Source organism: Dendrobium catenatum, unplaced genomic scaffold (assembly GCF_001605985.2).
Source record: "Dendrobium catenatum unplaced genomic scaffold, ASM160598v2 fragScaff_scaffold_1656, whole genome shotgun sequence".
NCBI classification, from domain to species: Eukaryota; Viridiplantae; Streptophyta; class Magnoliopsida; order Asparagales; family Orchidaceae; genus Dendrobium; species Dendrobium catenatum.
Genome location: NW_021320118.1, coordinates 276624 through 298773, shown reverse-complemented (window position 1 = coordinate 298773; position 22150 = coordinate 276624). Strand labels below are relative to the sequence as shown.

Below are 22150 nucleotides of genomic sequence, written 5' to 3'. Positions count from 1 at the left end.
TTCGACCCGGAACGGACCCGGGAGTTTGCGTATTGCTCGGTATTGCTAGGTATTGGTCGATTTTGCTAGACAAAAACGAAAAATACTATTCTGTGAAGACCAATACCAAGCAATGCCGAGTTCTTTTAGGCATTACTCGGTATTGCTCTTCACAAAACAATATTTATCATTATTGCCAAGCAATAACTAGCAATACCGAGTAATACCTAGCAATACGCGAACATAGTAATCCCGGATTCCGGTGCGAGACGTGTCGTCGGGCCGCGCGATAAAAAGTAAGAGCACGTGACAACATATTATTGACTAACGGAATTAGAGCCACCTGACCTAGGTTTTACACTTTTACTTTTCCCTCCTGTATTTCGTTCAGCTTTGTTCCTTCGCACGAATGTAGAATTTTTCGTGAGTTCTTCATCGTCGTCGTTCCTTCGACGACATTACCTTCCTGTTGGATCGGAAGTTACGACATTTTTTTGATCTGAAGCAACAACGGGAGCTCGCTTGCTGTGAAGGTAACTTTCTCCCTTAACCGCGCTTCTTCGGCCAAATCCCATAAATCCGCTGAACCAAAAAATTTCGTAAATCCGAGATTTACCATGAAAAGAGGGAATATTTCGTCAACCATGGCTTTCATTTACCGTGAGATTTGATTTTGCATTTTAGGCCGTTTGGCTGGATTTCGCCCAAATCCGGCCTTAAATCCGGCCTAAATCCGCATACCAAACAGCCCCTAAATCTCCTCAATCATAACAAACTGTTTGGCATTCGTTGAGCTTTCTGAAACTCTATGGAGAAGGCATGGGATTTGACACCAAAAAAAAAATCCTTGCGATCGCCATCTTCATCAGCCAGCATGGTCAACCAAGCCTCGGCCACCTCTCCCTTTCCTTCCACCTGGGTACCCCAAGTCTCAACTTTGTACTCCTTCGCTTCATCTTCAACCTATTCGACCACAGCTGTAACTGATGGTTAATTCTCTCAAGTTTTACTAAATCTTGATTTATATGATTTATCAAATCCTAATTGCGTGCAAACAGCCTAAACCCTAAACAATATCCAATTTCCAATCAATACATAGTAGGCCAAAACATCTGCACAGAACTCCCACACTAGATCCGAAATTCCCACCCAAATCAAGAAAACTCAAACAAAGATCTCCATAGTTATTCCACCACATCCGCCAAATATCAGCATCGGTCCAAAACCTGGATCATCAACTTGTCTTCAAATAAATTATCTGCATAACTAAATGAAATAACCCTCGTACTAAAAAAAATACAGAAAACTAATGAAAAAAACTCAGCTACACTTCCCGACCAAGTTTGAAAGCAACCAATGCTTCACCCTCGAAGCCAAGGAGGCTTAACGAATGGATGCAAGAACAAGAAGATCTCACCTGCCCAGGCGGAACCACCTTCTGGCGAATACATGCCCTGTACAATGAAGCGATAGCGGACTTGCCTTGGATGGATTACAGCAAACCTTCACGGTGAGTGGAGGAGGCATGAATCGCCATCATGGCAAGGCAGGAAGGAGGCGCCGGCTCTGATCCGAGCCGGCGTAGAATCCGTCGAAGAGGATCTAAATCCATCCAACGGGGAAGCCCTAGTGGTCATTCCTTCCGTAATCCCTGCGTTGATGGGTTAGGGCTAAAACAACTAGGTGAAAAATTAAATGAACTCATGGAATGACCCAACGAAATGAAGATCTAAAAAAAAAAATAGAGGATTAGATCATCTCTATCCGATCTCTAACCAAATGTCAAACGTACGTATGGCATTGTTCCGTTGCTCCAGGCGAACTTCAAATCTTCCGTCATTTACTTGCGGCTGAACAGTGCGACCACAATATTGGCGTTGCACTGTTCACCTACACTATTTTGCTCTCTCAATCGAAAAAACGTACGAAATGTAGAAGAATCGTTACCTTCGCAGAAGTACTTAAAATGCAGTTTGATTGGAGCAGCACCACGGTATTTTGGAGTTTTGTTGTATTTTTCCGTGAAAAATGGAGTTCTCCGTTGGAGTTGTCCTTAGAAGAAGAAAACTTATAAGAAAAAAGTTCTTATAATATACCTCACACTTGTTTATTTATAAGATTAAGAGAGATATATGAAAGATTGCACCTAAAAAATTTTTTTTTGAAAAGTACATTATGTGATTGTTACTAACTAATACTTACATATTGACTAGCCAAATGATGTCTATGCTAATCCCTCACTCTGATGTTGCCCCTCCTCTCAAGTGAGTGCTTTGTGTGAGTCTTGAAAAGTGGGTCACTTCGACGAGTCTTCAAAAGCTGATTTCACACAGCGAGACTATGCTGGCAAGTCCCTATGAAAAAGAGGTGAGTTTCTATGAACAAATGTCAAGTCTCTAGAAGTAAGATATTAGTCCCCTAGACGATAATAGGCAAGAGCCAGGAATGAGTCCAACTAATGAAGTTGTTGTCAAATTATGCTTCAAAGGTGTGTATTTTTTGTAGATTGATTGGGGAATGTTTGTGGTAGGTGAATGGCTTCTGTCACTAACAACTGTTGTGGGTAAGATGATTTGATTAAGGTGAGTAATTCTCAAGGAATAAAAAGATTTGGGTGTGTCCTTTGGAGTACTTCGCTAATAATGACTACATTATTTATTTATTCCGTATGAACGAGTCTTTATGTGGTGATCAGGTAAACTATAGGGGGGGAGTGGTTGTTTAAGCATGAGATGGTGGTAGTTGTTGCTCTTTTGGGTTATATTCCATTCAGATGAGTGCCGCTTTGATGACTTGATCCTCTTGATCGAGTTTCTTGAAGGGAATCCATCAAGTATTTGCAATTCACCTACATAAAAGTGTATGAATTACATAAAGGGGCAATTAGAGCTTGACCTATATTAGGAGTCAAAATTATATATAACTCTATCAAATGATTACTACTGATCACCACCATCACTTGACTATCATACAATCATTAAATAATTATAAGCCGATTACCATATCTTGATCATAATAACTAGACTATTGACATTCAACATCCATTGCTTCTATGCAGTTCCCTATTAACTGTAACCCAACCACCATTATTTCAACTACCGTTTAAATAGCTTACGAATAAATTATTGTTCAACTATTGAAAACTAATTCTGATGTTATGCTTGATGTCAACACTTACACTTAAGTTAGTCTTCTCATATTTTAGTGTCTCATATTTCAAGAAAAGTAGTAAAATAAATTACAAACGATATCTTAAAGATAATTCTAATAGGTTAAAGTTTCACCTACTTTAATCATAAATGTCATCCCCCATAGTGAATATATATTACATTATATCATTATTTTTTTCAATAACAAAAAATAATAATGTTATCATTTATAACATATAACATATATCAATAGAAAAATTTAAATTATATTAAGTCTCATAATTTTTTTCTTAAAGATTTTTCACGTAAAAAATACTATGTTTAATATACTATTTTATATGTATTTCATACGTTCTTATAATATTAAAATGATACCTTTTACATTATATTATTATCATAATAGTTTCTTTTAAAGAAAATGTCAATTACATTAAAATAAAAATTTATTCAATGCGGTCTTCGAATGCATTTGAAGGTTAATTCAGACGCATCACATCATATAATACATTATGTATTAGATGATATGACACGTCAGAATTGATCTCCGGATCTATTCGGACACCGCCCTTAATAATTTTTTCATTAGTTGAAGGAAAAAAATTTTTTTTTTTCGAGGTTGTATATTTGAGCGGTATTATGTACTTACAAAAAATTTTCGGTCACCAACCCGAACGGCCCGTTCCCGCAAATATTGGGCGGGCCATTGGCCAACAACGGAACATCTTAAGCCCCTAACCAAAATCGAGAGGAGCCGGAACAGCAAGAGGGAACAGTTTCAGAGACCGTGAGGAAGACGACGACGTGGGAGTTCTCACTGACAAGAGCTGGATTGACGATCGGAAGATAAGGTAACGCATGCGTTGCTAAAGTCAGCATAGGGCTTATTCCTTACTTTCTTTTATCCATTCGTTCTACTTCCCTTCTTTCCGACTCACGCTTCTCTTCTTTATCTTCTCCAATTTCTTTATTAAGGAACTCGCTGGAAAGGATATTGTTCGCTGAGAAGCGCGGCGGGATTTAGAGGTTGCCAAACTCGTCCTCGATCTTCTTATTGCTTCATATATTGGGCTAGGTAAAGTTCTAAACTATATTTTTTTAATACATTAATTATTTGTAATTATGCTTGGGATTATCTTGATTACATATTGGTTGAATAGTTGGAAGCTATATTAGGAAATTTTATCTAATTATCCCAATCGGAAGATAATACCTCAATTGACTGCTATAAAATTACTTGAACCTTATTTCATAAATTGCACTCTAATTATGTACAGCTTTATATGATTTATAGAATTACATACTACAAAAAAGAAAATAAGATTTTAAATTAATTAAGACAAGTGTTAATAGTTCTAAAGACTTTGATTATATTAGGAGGCTGTTTGGCAATGGGATTTATCCCCGATTTGAGCAGGATTTACGCGAAGTCCTGCCAAACAAGATTTATGGCGTTGTTGGAAGTTACGGAGGAATAAATCCTCCGTCTCATCGTTTTTGCAGTAAATCCCGGATTTACTAAATCCTGCAATTCTGCGGATTTAAGATTGCGGGCTGTGGGAGAGGTGGAGAGTGGACAGCGGAACCTGGCTTCCAACATCAACTTACAATAACTGCCTTAAATCTGATTACATTACCAAACAGCTCCAGAGGATTTAATCCTTACGTTACCAATCAGTTTTCAAGATTTAACTTTAGCCGGATTTACAAGATTTAGTAAATACTATTCAAGTTAAATCCTACTTGTTGCCAAACAGCCCCAAGATGCGTTTAAAGCAATTAGGACTATGCCTTATGCTAAAAGTATATATTGATGCATTTGATATTGAATATTCTTTATAAGCATCTTTATAACTATAACAAGGAAGTTAGATGTGTTTAAAGCTAAGATAAAAAAAATGTGTGAAGTTATTAATGAAAGATGAAAATGTTAATTTGGGAAATTATTAAGATGAGGTACTCAAAGAAGAAGTTTTTTTGAAAGTGCATGATGAATAGATTTTAGAGTATATCATAGATTATCATTATCCCATGGTAATGAATGTACGTTAGCTTTGAAGAAAATGCATAAAGATAAACCTTTGGGGCTACGTGAGATGCCTAATGAAATTTAGAAAGCTATATACAATATTGTAGCGGTTTGTTTAACAAATAATTTTCAATGAACTTTTAAGATAAAATGATGGGTTCAAGATGCTTAGTCTTGGATGTCAATCATAGTCTTATTGAATAAATTTGTCATGGTTTGTGTCATGTTTTTTCTTATGTTTGTCATTAATTGTCTCTAAACTAATTTTCAGTGCTTAGAATATCATTTTCCATCTAAAACTAGTTTTGGCATTTTTCTTATTTGTTCAAAGGTAGTTTTGTCATTTTGAATGAGATCATATTATTATAAATATCGCACAAAGTCATGTAATTATGTGTCGATGAATGAATTATTTGGAGTTACGGTTCTATACTTCTATGGGATTTCAATCCCTTATGAATGCTTAAGAGCTCCCATCTCCTGCTTCGTATTTTGAGGATTCCAAACATCATTCCTTGAAGATTATGAGGCCTGATGTTTTAAAGATCCAACACTAATAAATTGAGGATTTATTTGTATCTTTCTTCACCCCTTTTCTCTGATCTCCATTTTTCTTCTTCTTTGCTGCCTACCTTGCATTACCAAAAATATGCCAAGTGATTTGAGAAGAAATATTTTGGTATCAACATTTGAGAACAAAGTAGATTCTCAATATTTTGATGATTATGGACGAATTAAACTTACATGTTATATAATAAATTTATAGGAGAGAACAATAAAGCATAGACTTTGAAAAATTACATTGGTATAAGATTAATTAATTTGATTTAATGCGAAGAAAGTCCATTTATGGTGGTGATTTTGGTGTAAGGTGATTAATGGAAATTTATAGAGAGCCAAGTAAGGAGCTTGAGATGACATGAATAAGCCAATGTTCATCCTCATATTGGAAGTGTTTAATGTTGAGCAAGTGAATTTATTTATGATCCGTTAGTTTTGAAATGCTTGCACTACATATGCAAGATGATTTCTCATCTACCATGCAAGAAGGGTATTATTTCGAAAGATTGGGGGTGGGGGGCAATGCAAACTTGAAAGTGTCTTCTAGATTTCTTTGAAATTTTAGCTTGGCTTTTCAAATAAGATTTTGTGTTTTAAAGCTTTATTTGATGCAACATTGTTGAAAGTTTGACCTTTATTTGCAACATGGGACACCCAGCCAAATCATTCTTATGAATTTCATCAATGTAATGAAAAGATTATGTGACTTATTAAATTTTCAGTTAATGTATATCAACTGAGCAATCATATAAACAATCAATATCACCAAATAAATCAGAGCAATGATAAACTTAAAATTTGAACTTGCGAACTTAAAATTTCCCGACGTGCTTGTATTAAATATTAGATATTTTAAGCAAACATGAATATGAAGTCCCACATTAACAAATTGTCAACAAGCAAGCTAAGAGAAGAAATATTGCAATTTAACCCAAGGAATTCATGCACCAACAACAAAACATAAACAAAGAAAATGATTTTTAATTAAGTCCACGCTAGCTATCTCAAATAGTTGGAGGGCAATCTTGTGCTGCAGCCTTAACCTGAACTCATCAATGATAGCAAGTTTAAATCACATTTTTTATATGAAGCAACTACAAGGCATGAAATAAATATCTTAAGATCTCTAAGAGGCATAAGTACGCCCAACACCCAATCCAACTTTATTAGCTTCACTAACTAAAGCAATTACATAAAACCATTATTCCACTAATTAAATTATTAAAATGGCCCCAACCGCCCCATAGAAAACAACATATGGATTATTTACAAGATGATATTTCTATTTAGCATCACGCTTTCATAATCTTTCAATGAAAATGAACTAACCCAAAATGGAATTCAGTATAACTATTAACTAATATGAAGTTTCTATTGTACAATGTAGTTAAATTAAATTTTAAGTTTGTACAAATCTTTTCTAAAAATATTCGAAAAGTTTTACTATATAACCTTTAAATAAAAACAAGGGTTAATAAAAAAACTTAATTATAGAGAATATTGGTTTGGAAAAGTTTAGGCCCTAAACTTTAATCCAAGTAAAGTTTATATTTATCTATTTTTGAGTCAAGTCAATGGCGTGACAATGGCTCTATTAACAACTAGCAATTCCAAACAAAGTTGCACAAAAATAATGGAAATGCAATTCTTGGGTTTAGATTTTTTCTTTAAAACTTGTTTAGAGAAGAGTCCAATTAACTCTAGATTTTTAATTGTTAATTAGTAAGTCCTCAATCATCTGTCAAATGAACGTTACTTATTTCAAAGTATCTTTTAATTTAAAGCAATGGAATTTCTCTTTAAAGTCTAGGGAAAATGAAAGGAGAAGAGCAACTAAACACCATTCCTTGAGGTTGTTGGCATCAAAACAAGATGTTGTGTCACAATCTTCTTCGGATCCTTCCTCACTATTTCTTATTCCGCTTACTCGTCTCTCTCCACAGCTCTTTCCATTTTCAACTCTCGCTCTCTCTCCCTCTCCCTTTCTCGTGCTTATCCGCACTCTATAACTCTTTGATCCCTCTCTACATCGCTTATTCTACCTCTGATCTCCCTCCTCTCTCTCTCTCTCTCTCTCTCAATCACATGTTCTTGTCACCTCTCTTACATCCTCTTGTCTTTCTCTCACTCACTGAGTCTCTTTGCTTCCTCCTATAATTGTTTTAATATGGGTAGGTGAGGTCCAAAATCTTTTTCTTTTTAAAATAAAATTTAAGGATGTTACACTATAAATTATTGATCTGCAACTTCCAGATATTTATGTCAGATGCAAACTTGGCCATTTAATCCAAATTTTGTGAGTAGCTCCTGGGAAAATAAGTTTGTGATTACCATATATAAATTCTCTCTTTTACTTTAGTACATCCTTAACTCTCACGTACGGCTTCCTGCTTGGTGTCTTTTCCCGTTTCAACTGTTTGTAAGTCGTTAAGGAGGTAATGGCACTTTGTTTGCTCTATTTTCTCCATATAGGTTAAATTTTGTTATCTCACTTTGTAGATGGATGCTGAATCTCATGGATATTCTATTTCATTAGAAGATTTGCAAGAGAACAGAGACGCTGTTTATCAAGAGGAGCTACTGGAGATGCAATGCATAGTCTGCAGAAGAACTTTTATACCATGGGTCGAAGTATACGAAGGTCTTGATCCATCAGGCTTATGCAGAGAGTGCAAATCCTTGGTTGTGGACGATATTGAAACAGGCTTGACTGCCAGAAATCCTTCGGGAAGGCAGAGGAGAAGAACCTCAAGATATCCGAGTTCAGAATCAGTAGAGAGTGTGTTCTCACAGCAGTTCTCACAGATGATTGGTTTGGCAAGACAAAATCGTGATCTACAGCTTGACGATGACACAACAATTGCCATCCATCAGCGTCCAAGTTATACTTATAGGAACTGGTTAAGAAGAGTTCGTAGGGTAAATTCTGATACAGATAACGATAGCATTGAGTCTGACTCACATATAAGTTTTGGTGGTTATGGAGGTGATTCAGACGCTTCAGTTGATGGCCATAGCATAATAGATAGGGAAATACTTAGCCCTCTCGATAACGAAAGCCGCATCCACACTGACACAGACATTGATCCTATGCATGCTGGTCTAGACCAATGGACTTCAGATGACCAGGGTGAATATGGAGCATGGGAGGAGGTTAGCGTAGTAGAAGCATCAATACATCTTCTGGATACTAACAGTCCAAATGGTAGTGCCACAAGCCCCCAAAATGGTGCTTGGGTTCGACGGCGTCTACGTCCTGTCGATCTCTTTACTGATACAGATGAAATAGATATTTCCCCTTTTACTGGTAACTCAGGTGACTACATAGATGCACAGGGCTTTGAGGAGCTCCTTGAACAACTCGCAGAAGCGGATAGCTCAAGAAGAGGGGCACCTCCTGCTGCAACTTCTTCTGTGCAGAGTCTGCCTTGTGTGATCATATCAAAGGATCACGAGAAGAATGGGACTCTTGTCTGTGCAGTTTGCAAAGATCCTTTATCAATTAATGCTGAAGCAAGGCAGCTTCCTTGCTCACACCTATATCACCCTTCCTGTATATTACCATGGTTAAGAACTAGGAACTCCTGCCCCGTTTGTCGATATGAACTTCCAACAGATGACCAAGAGTATGAGGAGGGAAAACACAACAATGTCAGAACCGTTATCGATGAAATGCGGCTTCAGGAGCCGGTTGATGAAATCTCTTCTGATGGATCAAGTGATATAGGAGATGAAGCTAATGAGCAGGATCAACATGCAGAAGATCAACCTGATATTGCTTGCAATGATGATGTCGAAGGAAGGTCAAACAATGGTGGCAACGTACAATGGCTTTTGATTGCTGCGGCTCCAATTGTGGCCATTGTTGGTATTGCTATTGCAACTTGGATGCGGAATTTTATGCCCATGGGAAGGATTCAGTGCGGGGTTAGGGATCATGATATGCAGCAATCGCACAGTTCTCATGGTAGAATGACTGGTGCAAATAGGAACAGGAGATGGTGGTCTTTCTTTGGTGGTCAGGATTGACTTCACTTTCTCTTGGCTTTCGGTGCAGGAAAACCTTCCCTCTTAGCGTTCAGACATCTTCTAACCAGAAATAAACGAAATGACCTGCAAATGTTCTGCAGCGGTTAGTGAAATCAAATTTTCATGGGTGTTTGTTTCATCAGCTTTTTATTGAATTGTTTTTTTTTTTTTTTCACTTGGTTTGACTGGTTTGGCAATGAAGCAATATGGCAAATGAGCGCCCTTGCCTTGGGGAACTGAGAATTAGTTTCACATTCTTATAATATTCTCAATCAAATTTGGCATGCAGGTAGGCAGCTTGCTTTTTGTGTTTTGCTTTAAATATCATGTCAATAACAATAACTGTAATATCAAGCCTTTGTCCCATTACGTGGGGTTGGCTACATGAATTCTTTTTCATCATTTTTCTATTAAAAGTCAAATTCTCATTTAAATTTAATAAAGAAAGACCATTTCTAATATTTTCTAATCAAGTCTTTTTAGGTCTATCTCTAGCTTTTCTAACATAAGTCAAATATAATATCTCAACTTTTCTAACTGGGTCATTAGAAGGCCTCCATTTAATATGACCAAACCATCTAAGGCCACTCTCTCTAATCTTATCTTCCACTGGAGCTACTCCAACTTTTTCACATATATGCTCATTTCGTATCCTATATCTAAGGGTAAAGCCACCCATCCACCTAAGCATTCTCATCTCTGCAACACTCAACTTAGTATTATGCTTCTCTTTTAATGGCCAACGTTCAGCACCATAAAGCATTGCAGGTCTCACCACCATCTTATAGAATTTACCCTTAAGTTTGAGGGGGACTTTTCTATTGCACAACAAGTCTGATGCATTCCTCTACTTCAACCATCCAACTTGAATTCTATTGACAATATCCCCATCTATTTCACCATCACTCTGAGCAATATATCCAATATATCTAAAACGTGTACTATTATTAATGACTTGATCGCCCAAAGTCACAATCCCCTAACTAGGTCTATTGCTACTAAATTTACACTCCTTATATTCAATTTTAAATATCATGTCATTTTTGTTTAATATTCCTTAAACTAGAATGATTCAAATGAAATGATAGGTAAATACATGAATACTAGGAAAGAATGCAAATCAGTATTTAAAGGGTGTAAGGAAGCCGAGTCGGCTCTAGATCGACTCATTAATGAGCTCACGAGTCTAATTTATCAAGTCATAAATTCGAGTTAGAGCTTGAGCTCAACCTGGCCCGACTTGTAAGCTTGTTGAGCAGCTTGATTATCTTAAAATACACAATAAAAACAACATCAAGCCTTTATCCCACACAGTGGGTCGGCCACATGAACCTTTTTCACCATTGTGCTATGTTAAAAGTTAAATTCCATTTAAATCTAATAAAGAAATGTCATTTCTAATATTTTCTAACCAAGTCTTTTTAGGTCAACCTCTATATTTTTTAACATAAGTCAAATCTAATACATCTAATCGGATCATTGTAAGGTTGCCATTTATGTGCAGTATATAATACATTTAACCTTTTTAAATTAATTCTTAGTTAAAATAAAAATTATTAAAAAATAAAAAAATTAATTTAAAACAAGGAATATAATACATTTAACCTTTTTTAATTAATTCTATATTTAAAATAACAAATTCTTAAAAAAAAAAATTAAAACAAAGAATATATTACATTTAACCTTTTTAAATTAATTATATATTTAAAATTAAAATTCCTAAAAAAAATCAAAAATTTTAATTTAAAACAAAGAAATCGAGCTTAACAATTAATTCAAGCTCGTGCTTTCCAAATGAGCTTGAGCCTAATTTGGTTAATTTCATAAAATATGAATTTTTTGCTCAGTAGGGCTTTTGGTTACCTGTCATTATGACATTTTAACACTTTTTAAATTGAGCTCAATAATAAGTTATTTACTATAATGCATTGAACATGTGTATGAATATGTGATTGAGTAATAGTTGGTCACTATTATTATTATAATAATATGATAAGAATGTGTATGTGTAAAAGACAAGTGAAGATTAGTTGACCCTTTAGTTAGAGGCTGATTGACTTGTATAGGATGGTAGGCCGATGGACTTTCCTTTAAATACTGTGGTTTAGTATTATCCACTACTGATTCACGTGATACTAATTGAGAGTTATAAATAGTTATTATTATGCAACAAGCAAAGAATAAGGACCTTGTTTACTAATCCAATGGCTAACAACTATTAATTATTGATTATTGAAAAATACGGTAATAACAATAACTTCTTACTTATTTAGTGTGACTATTGAATACATGTTATTGAGGAACTGTTTTTATTATTGTGCATATTTATTATTATTTCAAAGATTTATTATTATTATATTATTTTATTTTTCTTAGCACTGAAATGTTTTTGATACTAATATAGACACAAATAATGTTTGATATTATTGATTCACTATATTAATACTAAGCATGTGACATGTTGAGCATTTGAGCATGTAAGACACTGATTTGATATTGATATAGAATATATGGATAATATGTGAATACTCATGAGTAATATATATAATAAATAAATGCTGATATACATGATAATTTTAATTATAGAATTTATTTTCGCTGTTTATATTGATAAATGATACTGGATAGCTCAGATTTTTGTATGCTAAAAAATAAAAGAATAAGATTGTTATATAGCTATTCTAGGGCAAGGATTGTCTCGACCATCTTTCGTAGTACCCTTAAACTCCTTGCATCACTATCACAAGGGATACTTTAGGAGTTTGATCTTTAACTTGTTTTTTTTTATTCATTTTCTCTAAGTCATAAAAAAGGGAGCTTTTTGTAGATTATATCAACTATTTCATTTTCTTCGCGGCAATCTCTATAATTTTTATTTTGAAGAATTTTCACATGAAAGTTTTTTTTTTTTTTTCCGCTTACTTTACTCGCCTAATTAATATTGTTAATGATCTCATCTCTGATCTCCTCAATCCCAACTCAAGATAAGTTCAAAATTATTTCATATGACTCAAATTGAACCAACTCTTGTTATAGGTTGACACAATCCAATCTATTTAAGCAAGTCATAGCTTGTTAACTTCAATTCTAGTCAAAAAAATAGATTTGATCTTAGTAAATTTTGAATATCTTATGATAAGTTCTTAGTCTAACATGCACGTGCACTCATACTTTTCATTTTGATCTCTAAGGAGCTCAATCTCATCCAAAATAGACTCAATTTAAAATCTATTCGAGTTGAGCACACTACCAAAAAAATAAGGTAATCGCAACACAAATTTTGAGCTATCGTGGTGGTTTTAACAGCCACAATTTTCTTTGCTGCGGTTCTAAAACCGCTACAAATACGCTGTATTTATTATGCGCTACAACGACATTAAAAAATGGTACTATCTGCATCGGTTAAAACCGGTGCTAATTGCACCGGTTAAAACCGGTATAATTAGCAGCGGCTAAAACTGATGTTAAAAGTTGGTTTTGGCCGTGGTTTTAAAACCGCTCCTAACATCTGCTGTGAAAAATCCAAATTTTTAGTAGTGGCATATCTGTTTGTATGTATATATATATATATAAATAATTAAAAAATTAAAAAAATTATTATATAAGAATAATTTATAATTAACTCAAAATATTGTAAGAAATTTTTTATTCCATACCGTTGCGTTAAATATTTAAGCCGCAGAGATTCTCCCAGCCGTTGGATCCGAATATCCACATCAACCGTCGGATGAATAGGAAAATACAGTATATAAGAACCCCGCCTTTTCCTGCTACGCCAGTTTCAGTTTTTCGCGAGTGGGAAAAGCGAGAGATCGATCAAGCCACCGCCGAGGCGATCGAAAACGAAGGTACGCGGAAGAGATGAAATGGCTTCTTTCATAGAAATGTAACCCTACTCGCTAGCTTAATCGACTGCGTCCCATTGTTTTGAATTTTGTGGAAAATGTCTCAGGCAGTCATGTACGATTTTCTGTTTTGAATTTTTTTTTGTTCTAGATCACAAATTTAGATTTATTCATCCTTCAGTTTCAGATATGTTAACTCAAATGATTCGGCATGTATTGTTTATTTCATTTATTTTTCGATTCGGGCATATATTTTGAAGTTTTGCGTTACTTTGCCGTGAAAAATGAAGTTTTCGGTTGGAGATGCCCTAATGCATTTTTTATGATCAGGATTTGAGAGTCAAAGATGTCGGAAGATGTGGGTCACGCCTTTCTATATGAGGAAATCCATGATAAAATTCATGAGTACAAGCGACCATCTTATTCTTCGGAGTCAGAAAAGGATGAGCCGTCGATCCCTGCAGGAAGGAAGAAACGCCTCTTTGGACGGAAGGAGCCAGTGCACACTATTCTCGGCGGAGGGAAATGTAAATTTCAATTCTCTATATCGTTAGTTTCCAGCTGGGGATAAGACTGCTACGCTCTCGTTTTATCCTTGTTTTTGGTGTTGATTTATTTTTCAGAAAAGTGGCATATTTTACATGCATCTCCTGATTTAATTTTATAAATGACCTGTTTTTTAGCAGGATTATATCTATCCTACAATGCCTTTATGCAATTTCTTTGACTGTTGCATGATTATGTATAGCTTTGGCTTTTAGACTTCCCCTGCAGAATGAGTTTGCATAGCAGTAGGCACATTCGGAGTGCACGGGTTTCTTCCTGAATAATTTTTACAGTTGCGTGGTGATAGATATGATATACTTCTGTTTGAAATATGTCAATAATTTTTTTTCTTCAAAAGTCGCATATTTCCTCTATCTCTGCTTTGATAGTTTCACACAAAAGGCTGATATTAACTCTTCATTGTTTGCTGAAAAATATGCATGCGCTGGTTCAGGATTCTGTGTTATTAACTTTTCTTTCGCCTTTCATGTATTTTCCAATTATATAACCCAGTCCCATTATTGTTTCAATGTTTCTTGAAGGTTACAGGCATTTTATTCTTTGTATATATATATATGTAGATCTTAATATCAAAGAAAGAGAATTGATGTGTATTACGTGTTAGAAATTTAGCTAGGGGAGTAAGGACCGGTCTTGATAGCCTTTGACTTGTTCAATCTCAGACATGTAGTTTGATAAAATAAACATTGAAAGGAGCACCATATTTTTTATATGAAAATTTTGTGCCCTTTCCCAATTGAACAAATTTCACTAGTTTAGGATGAATACAAGATATGGTCCTTCCTAGGACAGTTGGAATGGTTGTCAATACATTGTTGTAATAAGCATATATTGGGTGGCTTACTTGCTTAAAAATTGAGCTCCATATTTTTTATATGTGTTGCTTACTTGTTTATTATTGTTCTAATTCAGCTGCTGATATCATATTATGGAAGAATAAGCACAAATCGGGTGGCATACTTCCAGTGTGACAGTGATTTGGCTTCTCTTTGAATGGGTCGGCTATCACCTGCTCACTTTTATCTGCCACTCACTTATGTTATTTCTGGCAGCATTGTTTCTCTGGTCCAATGCTGCATCATTTCTCGATAGGTATTCTCCAACAATTGGAATGCTTAGCGATTAATCTTATATTACTTTCTTTGGGTTTGACGATCCAGCTTGGTCATTGAGTTACTTTTTCTTAGTAAGTACATCTTTTAGTTTATATACAAATTGTCATTATAAAACGCTCTATAGTACCCAAAATATTTCATTGGTATAACCATAATCCTTTGAAGTTTGTGATTTGTAGTGAAGCACTTGAACAAAGTGTTATGCCGGTCCAGCCTGGACCGGCTCATCCTGGACCGGCCCAGCCGGTTCGGGCTTATGGCCGACGGAAGAAGGCGGAAGGGAGAGAGGGAACCGGGGTGGGGTCCAATTGATTTCAATTTGAAATTAATTGTTTTTGGAGGGAGAATGAAGGGTAGAGAAGTCCTTTTGCTTTTAATTTGAATTAGAGTGTATTAAATAGGGAGTTATGAGGAGAGGGGTTTTTCATCTTGCATTTTGAAATTACTTTGGGTTCTAGGTTTTCTCGCTTGGGCTCTCGGCGTTGCCGGAGATTGTAGGAGAGTTGTTCTTCCTCTCGAATTGAAGAACATTGTATCGGGCTTTGGTTTTGATTGCTTACTAGTGGAATACAATCGTCGCTAGTGTTTTCCTACAAGTTCTTCCCTATTTCCGCTGTTTTTGCGCTATTTGTGTGCCGATTTGGGTTAGGTTTGCTTGCGAACTCAAGTATTACCTTAGGGTTACTTGCGAACTCAAGTATTTCCTATCACAAAGCTTGCCCAATAATGTGTATTTATGCACTAATAGCCACATCAGAGTAATTAAATATACAAATATTTTGGCAGCTCATCCACCAAATCATAACTAGTCTGAGTGCGGTACTATTCACGGTAGAATGACTCCAGATCCATATAATCTTTTAGTAACAATGCGGTTTGACTGAATCATAACGGATTAAACTCACTCATTCCGAAACAATGGAGATAAATTGGTGTAAACTTGCTAAACTTTGTAGGAGGCACAGCCTGAATGTATAGTATTGTATACCATATGCTTATGTTTAAATTAGATTAATTGTTACACAATGATAATCATATAAAAAGATCAACTATAATAAGTATAGAGCTTACCGTTTCAAATCATTAACAAAAGGTATAACTTACTGTGCATTGATTAATTCTATTATTTTTTAAGTGCTTCAAAAGTTTGATAACTGCTCTTGTGAATTATGTGGATAGTTTTTAGTTTCTCAGAAGGCTTCAGTAATTTCAACTAATTCTGTTACCTAAATTATGAAATTAGGAATCCTCCCAAATTTCTAGAAGTTATCTTGTCAGAGGAGCTATTTCTAACTGTAGCTCAGGCAGTTAGATTTCAGATTAATGATGCTTACGCTACCTTCCGTTTTGTTGCTTCAGGAAAAGATTTGAAGACGTTCCTCATGGTAATATAGGCTTCACTTTAGTAACTTCATTATTTATTCTGCATAAGTTTGGTGGTTCACCTGTGAAAGTATTGTTGTAGGCTATTGGTGGTTTATGGATCTTCTCGATAATCAGCAATTGGTTCAGTTTCTTGACCCTTTTCTACATTGGTAAGTCTACTATAATCTTTTTTTTTTTGCACTTCAACATCTGATAATTAGATCCCTTTTTTTGTCAAATGTCAACTTATTTAACATTGGAAGCCTGAAAAATCTTCCTGCATGCACTTTTTAAAGGAAAAAAGAGAGTATAATATAGAGTTGAGCATCTTATAGTATTGTTTTTCATAAATAATTTGTCTAAACCACTCACTCTACCATGCCTCCCAAGCGTTTAAGCTCCAAGAAATTCTAGCAATTATAGATCCTACTACAAATAGGAGGCAAAAAACATAAAAAATGAATAATAAAAAAAGGCTATTATCATATGAAACACATCTTGTGAATTTCTCTCGATGGGAAGGAGCTTGATCCCTGAATCTTCAACAGAAACAAGATTAATTTGCATAAAGAAACAAATAACAAAGAAGCTCCCTAAAGTTGTTGAATCAGTAAAAATTCTAACTCTCCGAATGACATTTAAAGTAATTAGAATGAAACTTCTCTTGCTAGTGGAATGAGAGAGATTGTTACTTGTCTGAAACTCCTGATCCAAGCTACTTTCACAAAGAAAGAAACTGTCATCAGGTAATACACTTCGAACGAGCCACGTGAAAATTGTGCATGTGGAAAATAGATGTTTTATGCGTTTACATCTCAATAGCACAAAGCTTACATTTATCTTCCACAATTAAGCCTCTCGTTATGATGCACCGACACTTCTCCTCAAAGAAGCGTGTAGTGTCCGACACTGTGTCCGACACGACACTCGCCCGACACTCCACCGACACGTGTCGGACACGTCAAAAACGTGTCCGATTAAAAAATATTATATACAATTGGACACGCGTGTCCGACACATTTATCTTAAATATTTTATGAATTTTTTTAAATATAATTTCTTGTATTTGGTAGGATTTAAACTAAATTTCTTATTTCCTATCCATAACATCAAATCAGCGTCCGCACTTAATACCCAATCATCGAATATTCTCATTTTCATTTCTTTTTGGCAGTGAAGGTATTTTCATCTCCTCTCTCGGTGATTGATAAACGGCATCGACGTCTGACTCTCGACATCCTAATACTAATCATTTTAAGCACAAATTCTTGTTAAATGACTTATTATTTTCAAATTATTTTAAAATTATACTTATTTAATTTTTATAAACTATTTTTTAAATATAAAAGCTATAATACCGTGTCCAACCCGTGTCCAACCCGTGTCCATGTCCTATATTTTTAATAACTGACGTGTCTCGTGTCCGTGTCGTGTCGTATCCATGTCGCCGTGTCCGTGTCTGTGCATCAGAGGCCTCTCGCCATCAAATTATTCATAGTTTTCAATACCTCCCTAAGTCATCTAACAAAAGAGAATGTTTGATGGAATGCTCTTTGAACCAAATGAATCGATCCCAATCGACAGTAGACATTTTCAAAAATGAATTTTTTTTTAGCTTTGAATCTAGAAAACCATTCTCAAAATTCCACCAAGTGGTTTCTTTCCGATCAGTTATAGATATATTGACCGAACTATTAGAACTTCTCTGTGCATTCATGCTTAAAAACTTTACTTTTAGATATCATATAGTGACAGTATAGAATCAATAAAAACCTCAATAAGGCCCTAATAATTGTTTTGACTCCAGTTTTTACGATAATATGTTCTCTGCCTGCACTAGAAGTACGAGGATAATGTAGATGCAGCCGTTGAGAACGCAATGATTCATATCAAGAAACAATATGCTGTACTTGATGAAAAAGTATTACAAAAAATCCCTCGAGGCTCTTTGCCTGATAAGAAACAATACTAATAAGAACTGAACTCAGTGAAATTCTTTATTGTCTTCTATCATCCACACTGCTTTTTTACTATCATCTGATGACGCACATTTTTTTGCTGTAAAGAAATGCTATTGTTTCTGCATTCTGCATGTTCTTATTATGGCCTTCATGCTGTAATATTTTAGCCAAGATTAATGGTTTTGAAGTGAGTTGCACATCACACATAGGGTATGTTTTGTTTGAAAGTATGGGAGAGAATGCAAATACATTTTACTTCATTGTTTGGATATGAAAAAATGTATTTTTCATTGACAATTATACGGCGAATTATTGCATCCGGTCACCTGACGGAGAGATCCGTTCTTTGTCTACAGTAAAGCGCAGGTGAAGCGCATGTATGCTACAGTACTTGCGCTTTTACTGTAGACAGAGAACGGATCTCTCTGTCAGGTGACCGGATGCAATAATTTGCCCAATTATACACAAACACCTTGTGCAAATTCTTACATGTCATCTCCCCCACAAGAAATTAAACCTCGATTTCTCGTAAACTGAGTATAAACACATATTATCATAAAAATGAACATATCTAATGAGTATTTTTGAGCTATTAAATGAGCTTGTTTATGAACATAACAATTAGTGTTTTGAAACTACTTTCATGAACAAACAATCTATGATTCATGTTATATTTATTTGAAGAGTGACTGTTCGTGATTTTAGGCTAAAGAGGGAAGTAAAAAATAAATTATTAAACAATTTTAAATGAGATTAGTAAAAATAAATTATTAAATTTAACTATATTTATTTTTTAAAAACTCTAATTTTGTTCTAATCGAGCGTGTTCATGAGCGTTAATCGATATTATTCGTGAACATAAACGAATCGAGCGTCAAATTGTTCAAACTTGTTTATTTAGCTATCGAGTATTTATCAAAAGTGTTTAAGCTTGTTCGTTTACTTTATCAAATGAACATGAATGAGCTCTTAATTATCGAGCCAAGCCACGAGTAGTTTGTCAAACGCTCAATTTATTTGCAGCCCAATGCCTCTCCAAGTGATTCGGTAGCAAATCTATCGTCCAAATAAATTTAAAATTCCATGCATGATTTTTTTATATATTTAAATGATATAAAATTATGTCTAGTTAAATTTAACAATTATGAAAAAAAAAACTGTTGAACATATTAAAAAAGAAAATAGTAATATAATTATATATAATTAATAAAATAAGTATGAAAATTTTTATTTTTTAAATTATTCCAATGAAAATTGCATTGGGATATTTGATCTTTTTTTTTCATATTATTGTGAAAGTTATTAGGATAAAAAGCTGGTAGGTTACTGAACATAGGATTCTTGGCATCAGGTTAATTTCATATTTAGACTTCATTGGGACTGCTTTTATTGTTTATTAAAATAGTTTTTTAAGTAAGAAAATTTTAATTTTTGTATTTTAAAGATGCTTTAAAAAGCAGTAAAAAAATCTTCCCAAACGAAGCCTTAATTTAATTAAAAAAACAGTATCAAAATATTCTGATTAAAAAATAATTAGATTTCTTAGATTTGTTTTGAGATTTATATTATTTTAATTATTTACGTGTTATATTTATCTGAAAATATATTAAAAAATATTGAATTGAGCTCAAATTGAATAAATCCTTTGTTTTTTATTTTAGCCCAACTAAAAACACAATTTTCTATAACACCTAATTTCAGTAAAAAAAACTTACCTCGTGTTTCCGATCTAGATATGCAAAATGTTTATAGGTAAACTGCAAAACATTTTTTATGACTATGTGAGGCTGTGAGCCATATCTACGACGTTCAAAGATAACAATCAAGCAATATTTTTTCTGCAATATAAAATTGTATTGTAAAACTGAAGGAAATATTTTTGCATTCTGATCACAACTTGGGTTAGAACAAAATTATTATTATTATTATTATTATTATTATTATTATTATTATTATTATTATTATTATTATTATTATTATTATTATTATTATTATTATTATTATTATTATTATTATTATTATTATTATTATTATTATTATTATTATTATTATTATTATTATTATTATTATTATTATTATTATTATTATTATTATTATTATTATTATTATTATTATTATTATTATTATTATTATTATTATTATTATTATTATTATTATTATTATTATTATTATTATTATTATTATTATTATTATTATTATTATTATTATTATTATTATTATTATTATTATTATTATTATTATTATTATTATTATTATTATTATTATTATTATTATTATTATTATTATTATTATTATTATTATTATTATTATTATTATTATTATTATTATTATTATTATTATTATTATTATTATTATTATTATTATTATTATTATTATTATTATTATTATTATTATTATTATTATTATTATTATTATTATTATTATTATTATTATTATTATTATTATTATTATTATTATTATTATTATTATTATTATTATTATTATTATTATTATTATTATTATTATTATTATTATTATTATTATTATTATTATTATTATTATTATTATTATTATTATTATTATTATTATTATTATTATTATTATTATTATTATTATTATTATTATTATTATTATTATTATTATTATTATTATTATTATTATTATTATTATTATTATTATTATTATTATTATTATTATTATTATTATTATTATTATTATTATTATTATTATTATTATTATTATTATTATTATTATTATTATTATTATTATTATTATTATTATTATTATTATTATTATTATTATTATAAATGTTAATAAGATTCATATTTGCTAGTGTGTTCAAATTTGAACAACATAACCCATGACCTTAGCAATACCTTACATCTTTATCTATTAAGTTAAGATGAGCATACACAATTTTCTTTGGCTTATTGGTTGAGAGCTTTGACTTCCAACTAAGAGGTTCAGGGTTCGAGTCTATGTGTATGCGTTGTGTGTGTGAGTTTGCCTTAAATGACCTAAATGTCCCAAAAAAAAAAAAGTTAAGATGAGCATTTGCTGGCATACATTCTTCATCCCTATTGGCTATTGAACATGAATTTTTTTTTATTTTTTAATATAATTTTTTTTAAAGCAATTAAAAAGCACCGGCCAAGAGCTAAGAAAATCATTAAATAACTATGACTAATATTGAGAAAGTCACAAATGAGCCATTCTATTCCAATTTTAAGAAAGTCATTTATATGTAATTAAATAACATTTAAATCATTAAGTCACATTAAAATATCAATAATATTAAATATCTAAAGCTCACAAGATGCAAAATAAAGAAATTAATGATTCAATAAAGCTTATGCATATTGATAGAAAATAACAAATTGTAATTTCAATAAGAATAAATTTCTTCAATAATATTATAACAATATAATTTAAATAGAAATCTAATGCAATTTATCTTGTATGAATTTTGTGTATGCCATGTGCGGTTTGGCTATGGCTGAGGTGCCTGCTGAGATTGCTGAGCTGTATGGTTCTTTTGATTCTCATATATAGTCGGGAGTCTCCTGGTGGTGCT

General features: G+C 32.9%; 1 protein-coding gene and 1 pseudogene across 2 annotated transcripts; both read left to right on the top strand.

The window, feature by feature from the left end:
* The first annotated feature begins 3810 nt into the window (after nt 1-3810).
* Nucleotides 3811-10066, top strand: LOC110105781. 2 transcript variants are annotated; one of them, XM_028701242.1, is made up of 3 exons: nt 3811-3976; nt 4101-4200; nt 8252-10066. In XM_028701242.1, the coding sequence occupies exon 3, from the start codon at nt 8302-8304 to the stop codon at nt 9742-9744; it is 1443 nt and encodes a 480-aa protein (XP_028557075.1). In that variant the 5' UTR covers nt 3811-3976; nt 4101-4200; nt 8252-8301; the 3' UTR covers nt 9745-10066. The 2 variants fall into 2 exon arrangements, with proteins under 2 accessions (XP_028557075.1, XP_020691080.1); XM_020835421.2 differs by having other exon boundaries at nt 3814-3976; nt 8215-10066.
* Nucleotides 10067-13493: 3427 nt separating this feature from the next.
* On the top strand, nt 13494-18841 carry LOC110105783 (annotated as a pseudogene).
* The last annotated feature ends 3309 nt before the right edge of the window (nt 18842-22150 follow it).